The sequence below is a fragment of the Brachionichthys hirsutus genome, chromosome 10 (assembly GCF_040956055.1).
Source record: "Brachionichthys hirsutus isolate HB-005 chromosome 10, CSIRO-AGI_Bhir_v1, whole genome shotgun sequence".
Lineage (NCBI taxonomy): Eukaryota > Metazoa > Chordata > Actinopteri > Lophiiformes > Brachionichthyidae > Brachionichthys > Brachionichthys hirsutus.
The window spans coordinates 4,729,436-4,736,811 of NC_090906.1; the positions used below are offsets into that span (position 1 = coordinate 4,729,436).

The 7,376-nt window shown below is 44.8% G+C and overlaps 1 protein-coding gene across 1 annotated transcript; it reads right to left on the reverse strand.

Annotated features, from left to right (window-relative positions):
* Window positions 1-2,846: 2,846 nt before the first annotated feature.
* znrd2 (zinc ribbon domain containing 2) lies at window positions 2,847-6,232 on the reverse strand. Its single transcript, XM_068744818.1, has 4 exons — window positions 6,213-6,232; window positions 4,866-5,017; window positions 4,675-4,759; window positions 2,847-4,268 (listed from the first exon to the last, which is right to left on the reverse strand). The coding sequence occupies exons 1-4, from the start codon at window positions 6,226-6,228 to the stop codon at window positions 3,820-3,822; spliced, it is 702 nt and encodes a 233-aa protein (XP_068600919.1). The 5' UTR covers window positions 6,229-6,232; the 3' UTR covers window positions 2,847-3,819.
* Window positions 6,233-7,376: the final 1,144 nt, after the last annotated feature.

Genomic DNA, 7,376 nt, shown 5'->3' on the forward strand with positions numbered 1-7,376 from the left:
CCCTGCAGCAGGAAGACAACCGAATGCAACACGGTGCTGCAGCTGCAGCTCTGAACTCCCACAGCTGCAGGGCAAATGCAAAGCAGGACTGATACAACACGAAATACAGGAAAGTCACTGCTTATTCATAACGCCAGTCATTTCCTGACTCCCAGTCACGTCATCGAGGCCTCCTCCCCCCCCAGAAAGTTTCCGTGCAGAGGGACAACTGGTCGAAGCGGGGATTTTCCAAACTTACTGCAGGAGTGTATTTTTAGGGAGGGGGTGGATGGATGGACAGAGGCAGCTGGCATGCAGCAGGGGGGGGCGACTCTCTTGTGACTCAGAGAGTCTAATATTAGGCCCCGGCTGTGGGTCCCATATTTTAACATGCAGTCCTTACTGCTTTTACAACTTTCTGTTTTAAATATGCTTCCTTTCATCATATTTTACCCTTAAATTCTAAAGATCATGGATCTTTTTCTTCTTCTTCATCTTAATCAAATTCTGTATTCTCTGACCCCCATCACCCCCCCCCCCCCCCCCATCCTCCATTCCATAAATAAATAAATGAACTGGCAATTATGATCATTAAAAATGAGGAAGTGTTTTCTAAGGTGCTCTATACAAGCTAGACAACGATTGAGTGCTACTTTATTATTATTTTTTAACCCTTGCATTGGTTCAATGACATAATTCTTGCCGAGACGGCGGTATCATATTGTTCTTTACATAAAGGAACAGAAACAGAGAAGAGATGGACAGCAAGAAGTAAAGAGAAGGGAAGCAAAAGCAGAATGGTGGAAAAGAGACAGAGACAGAGAGACAGACAGAGACAGAGACAGAGAGACAGAAACAGGGACAGAAACAGAGAGACAGAGACAGAGAGAGAGAGAGAGAAAGAGAGAGACAGAGACAGAGACAGAGACAGAGAGACAAAGAGAGAGACAGAGAGACAGAGACAGACAGAGACATAGAGAGAGACAGAAACAGAGAGACAGAGACAGAGACATAGACAGAGACAGAAACAGAAATAGAGAGACAGAGACAGAGACAGAGACAGAGAGACAAAGAGAGAGACAGAGACAGAGACAGAGACAGAGACAGAAACAGAAATAGAGAGACAGAGACAGAGAGACAAAGAGAGAGACAGAGACAGACAGAGAGACAGGTTGCAGCAACAGCCACAACATGCAGTGCACATTGATTAAAAAATAAACTATAAAAACAAATTACCCCCCCCCCCCCCCCCTTGTTTCTGATTTCTTCACAGCAACTGGGATTTCCCAGTCTGCTCCTCTCAATGACCCGAGAGGAGGAGGAGGAGCACTGCAGGAGAGAGGAGCTCTTGGCTGAGGGGAGTGTGTCCCCTGTTGGACATCATACGCAGCAGTACCTTCAGTGGAAATACACAGAAGTACTGCATTCTGTTGGGATAGTTTTTATCTTAAAATTTAGATTGAAAAGTAGATGTTTGTTGAAAGGTGATTGAACCCAAGATTTATTTAATCATTTGCACTTCTGTGAACTGGCACGTGTGTGTGTGTGTGTGTGTGTGTTTAGCGCATGTGGAGGAAACAGGTAGAAGAACAGAAAAGTCCAATCCTCCATGAATTAGACCGACTTCATGCTTCTTGAATTTGCACCACATATACTGAAGTGCACTAAACACACTTTGCCACTTCCAACAACTTCAACTCAAAGGTCAAATATAGTTTTCATTGGTTGGTAAAATTGGAACAAGAACGTGGAAGAGAACTTGCTAATCCTGGCTGAACGAAACATGCACAGATCAGATCACAAAGCAGCGTCAGAGACGTGAAGCAGGCAGGAAATACGAAGGGCGTGCTTGAAACACTCATCTCTGGGGTCGCTGCCGGGTGGGGGGCAGGCAGAACACCTGTCTCCTCTCAGAGGAAGAGGAGGAGGAGGAGGAGGAGGAGTTCTTGTAGTCCTGGACGGCCTCCAGAAGGGGCCCGTCTAGCATACTTGGCTCAGAGGGAGACACACAAAATAATCTATTATTATAAAAACAAATTAAATCAAAGGTTTACTTTGATAATTCAGATATTCTGCAGTTTGGCAAAAATAGCCATTTAAAGCTCTCAAATATATAGAACGGCGACAACGAGCGCTTTGAGGAATAGTGATTAGTTCTCCAACAGATAACTGTGTAAAGCAGACCCCCCCCCCCGCCCGGCTTCCACTGTCCAAAAGCCTTGCTCCTCAAAGGTTCCCTCTGCAGCCTGCATCTGAAGCAGGGATTGTTCAAGTCAGGCATCCTGACTTTGTTTTATTTCCCCTCCTCAGTGGGAGTTCACCGACGGACACCCCGCAGCAGCAGGACAACCGGATGCAACACGGCGTTGGTCTGTTTGTGGGGACAAGGAGACTGAATCAAACGGGTCACCGTGACAACCCACACACATCCATAATTGTGGAAACTATTATTCTCTCTTCCACACATTAATAATCTGTCCGGAAGGGCATGCAAGGGAACTTAAAAATTGTGTATTTTATTTGTGAGAGGTTATGGTGCATCTGAGGCTACACGGCCTACAATTATAAATAAATTAACACACATTTAATCTATTTTGCTAGTGAATCGAGTGCTAAACGGGTTTTATGCCAAACAAACAATCTTAAATAGCTCAAGCTTAGAGATAAGACAAAACCTCTACCATCTAAATTCTATGCAAATCAAAATGTCATGAAAATTACACACACACACACACGCTATCCACACCCGAATAAGACTGGGATTAAACAAAGAGCACACAAGAACATATGCAAGCGCCTTTAGACATCAACTTGCATCTTAAGGAATTCACGGGACACATTTTAACCTGAAAGGCAATAGTGCTGTTTATTGGTCAAAGTGGTATCTGTTTAAATACAGGCTTTGAAAAACAAAAACCTTCACAATTGCTTTTTACATTTGGCGGCCTCCTGTGGAAAGACACAAACTGCAGAGCCCCTCTTCCCACGAGCCCATGAGCAGTACAGCACAATTTGGTCGAGATGTTCCGAGCGAAAGGATCATGGGCTCGAGTCCTGAACGTCACCCTGTCTCACATGCCTCGCAGAATCGCACCACCATCATCATCATCATCACGTACCCAATGCATTTCCAATCAAACCCTTTGATCTGGCAGGAAACAATGACACTGCCGTCTTTGCATCAAAGCAGTTCTCAGAACCGGGACTGAGCAGTCAACAGAAAAACGTGCCGAGGGTCTGAATATAACAGATTTATTCATTTAAATTCACAAGGTACAAACAGGAAGTGCGCCTCACATTTTTCACACCGTGCTGCAGGTGTTTGTGCACTGGGTCAAATGTTTTCCTTTAGTGACTTTCAAACCAACACCACGTACTGGATAATAAAGAGCAAATAAATCAGCAAACAGATGTTTCCGTTTGGGCTAGTCGAAGGCAATCGACGACGCGAACACGTACGACGTCTTCTACCGTGGAATACGGTGCAATAGTCTGTTCTCATTGGCCTGAAGCTTTTAAATCGACGATTATTAACGTGCACCGATAAATGTTCCATTACCACAATCTATAAATTGACAAAACAGTCAACTGTTCGAACATTTGTACTTGGATATTATGGAAAAAAAAAAAAAAAAAAAGCGTTACTTTCCAGGTCAAATGTGCAGCAATCCCTGACAGTTTAATCCTAATCCACGTTCTTCCTATTTGAAATCAACTCTCTGGAAGGTTTCCCCATCGCAGAGTCGCCGCGAACCAGCGAGCCAGAGTCGGGATTCGTGGGCGGAGGCAAACAGCGACAGTCTTCCTGCGGATCCGCGGGCTTAACCCTTTGCGTGCCGCTTACTGGCCGAGCTCTCTGAGGCTGCGGATCGAGCTGGCACAGCTGGTGATGAGGCTGCAGAGCTGGATGCTCGTCTCCAGGGAGGCGGAGCTCTGGAGCTGGGCGGTGGCCCAGCGGAGTTTAGTGAGAAGCGCGTCCTCCGCTTCCAGCAGCATATTTTGGCGGGCAGCACGCTGTGGGCTGACTGGAGGGCGGGCAGGTGCCGGAGCCACGGCGGCGGCGGCGGCGGCGGCAGCGGCAGGAGTCAAAGGAGAGGGGGCTACAGGTGGGGGCACAGCCGCTCGTCCTCCGGCTGCAGCCCCCTCGCAGTGCTCCGGTCTGGGAACCGACACACTCGTCTGACTGCTGCTGGGGCCGCCGTTAAGTTCAGGGCTTTGGGACGGCGTGGGGAACTGGGTTGCCAGCTGTCGCTCTCTGACCTGGGACAGAGCGGCCTGAGCATTCAGAGCTGAGAGGGGCGGAGCAAAAACAGGAAAGGGCTTAGGAACAAGCAGGAATAACGTCGACCAGCAGCTCACGCGATCGGAGAGAGAAGCACTTGCACTGTTCCATTTGCACTGCGTGATTAAGCTGGTTTACTGCTGTTAGTACACATCTGTGTATCCACTCCTGCTGCTGCTGATGTGTCCGTACTTGTATGGTTTTTGTATTTTGTCATTACTGTTACATGTAGCACGACTTCACCGAGAAACATTCCCAGTCAGTGAACACTCACTGACAATGGCAATACACTGATTCTGAAGACCATGAAGATGGAAAACAATAAACAATAACTAAGCATAAAGGTGAGTTTAATACACGCGCACGCTAAATGTGAGTGACAGGAGTGTGTGTGTGTGTGTGTGTGTGGGTACCTGGATTGTCTTTGTCAACATCAGAGTCCAACTCCTGACACGAGACGCAGTAGTTCTTCTGCTGTTTGTCCTGGAGAAGAATCGTCTAGACACACAAAGGAAACTCGTTACATGATTAAAAGCAGACACACACACACACACGCACACACACACACACGCACACACACACACACGCACACACACACACTTACCCCGCACACATCACAGCACTCTCCCAGCATCTTGTATCCTTTTAGCAAGTAGTCGCCCATTAGCTTGCTAATTTTGTCTTGTCGCTCCCTGCGGGCTTGGATCACCTTCATCTCCGCCTCTGTTGGAGGCTCCCACTCAAAGTCTTCGTCATCTGAAGTCGGAGTGTAATATTAGTTCCACAAAAAAACATACACATTATATATATATATATATATATATATAGACAAAAATTACCCCCACCCTACACAGTTCTTCCAGAACGCTACAAACAATCCATCAAGACATATTCGCAAGTCAGATTTTCCTTTGCTCATATGTAAATAGAAACCATATCTTTTTCAGATGTCAAAGTTACAGAAATTTTGATTTTGGCAACTTTCGTACGGTTCTAAAATCAGAAGGCATCTGACGAATGAACAAGTGCTGAACTCGTTATTTTCTTTTTATCCCACTGAGGATACTCATCAGTATTTTGCCATCAAAGTCAAACATGGAGGATCAAAACAAATGAAAATTAAGTTTTGGCCTTCTTGTCCTTGCGACAAACAAAAAGCAGATAAGAGTAACCCCCCCCCTAAACAAAACAGCAAAATTAAATATGTTCATCACTATTGTATTCATTTTTCTAATGAAGTTGCATTTCATGCCATTTGCTGCGACGCAGCATCCCTAGTTTAGGTTCACTCAGGCACACAAAACGAGCAGTCAAAGGTAGTAATAATCCGCCCACACGGATTAGAGAGTTGTTTTACGGTAAAATTGAACACATTTCATCGTAAACTCCATTTCCACCGCGCACACACACACCAACCGTAAATCTCTCTTAACCTGCATATTTCTGTCTAGTAATTTCACTTCCGGTTAGATGCTAAAGCTGCCATCTTCGTTACATTGTACTTGTACATGTTTAATGTCAATAAAGTTTAACCCGATACAAAATGAACCACCGCAACATGCAACAGTTAGCATGCGACTTTCTGCAGCTCATCAAGGTAGCATTGTTGATTGACGTGTCAGCACTTAGCTAACGCTGCGCTGAACAAAAGTTAAATACTTATCGGATAATGAGTACAACAGTTGTTTTTCAACAAAGTGTTGATTTTTGATTTTTTGATTTATCCAGCCTTACTGGAGCACTGTGCTAAAAAATGTGTATGCTAGCTAGCACATGAACCGGCCGTGACAGTGTGAGCTACCGGAACTCGGATTATCAAACTCGGATTAAAATTAAACGACGCACTGGAATCACCGCCGACACGTGTGAAAAAGCAGTCCTTAACCAACAGCAACTATCGCCGATAAAACTGCCAATTCCATCTTATCTAAACGCGCGTAAGTCCACAAACCTCCATTCAGATCCATGTTGCCTCCGTCCCTTACACGTCTTTGCGTGATGACGTCATGCCGTCGTCGTCTGCGTCCCTTTTCACGGTTGGATTTAACCCTGTTTACCAATTTAAACCGCAGCACCTGCTGAGCCTTTAATTATTCTGCTCATTCCTCACTCATTGTGACGTCACGCCAGGTACTGAAAACAATCCAACATCAAACGTAACTTTTTGAAAAGGTTTTCTTCAGGTTCAATCCTTTATGATAAATAAAGATAAAAACAAATGGTGGCTGAAGCTCTTTCATATTTAAGGTTAATCCTTGTCCTTTGATTTAATCTTTATTGTTCAAACCATGAACTGGGCCTTTACAACTTCAAGACAATAGATTAGTATGTGCATAAGAAAATTTGAAGTGTTATTTTTTAATTCACTTTGAAACTCATTTGCATTATAACAGAGGTGTGTGTTCTATTAAAAATAAATTATTCCTTTTCAAACTTGTTAATTTCTTTGTGTTCAGACAATTTAAATACTACAAGAGATTCCCAACTAAAATGTTATTTCTCAAATCCATTCAAATAGTAGTTCATGATGACACACTTTCCCTTTCACAGATTTACAAATATTGATAACCAGTAACAAACAGTCACCTTAGCATCACGCAGGTCGACCTGGGAGCGCAACACTTTGAAGCTCTTTCCATGTGAACGCAGACGTGAGAACGTTTCCCTGAAGAACGCGTCTCACTCGAGGGGCAACTGGTTCTTCCCTTTAGTGAAGCTTGGAATACGCAAAGTGGCACCATATGCAGAAAGCTCTTCCCCGATTAGGAATCCTCGGTCAGCGAACATTACATCTCCTGGCTCCAAATTATCCCTGATTCAAGAGTTACCTTTTGTCTGATACTCTGCCTCCCCAACCGGAGGACAGAAAGGAAACTGCCCCTGCAGGTGTTATTCCTACACCTGCAGGGGCAGTTGTATTGTTCTTTGTACTTCTTTGTGTTGTGATGTTTATAGCTTGACCAGGTCTGAGCTCTGTACAGTCTATGATGCATTTGCATCTTCTGAAATTCCTCCTGAACAGTTTTGGCATACTTTTGAGGACAGCGCCCCCTACTGGGCCATTTAATGAGAGGTTTCAGCACAGCTGCCATAACAGGAAGCCAAGACCGTAACA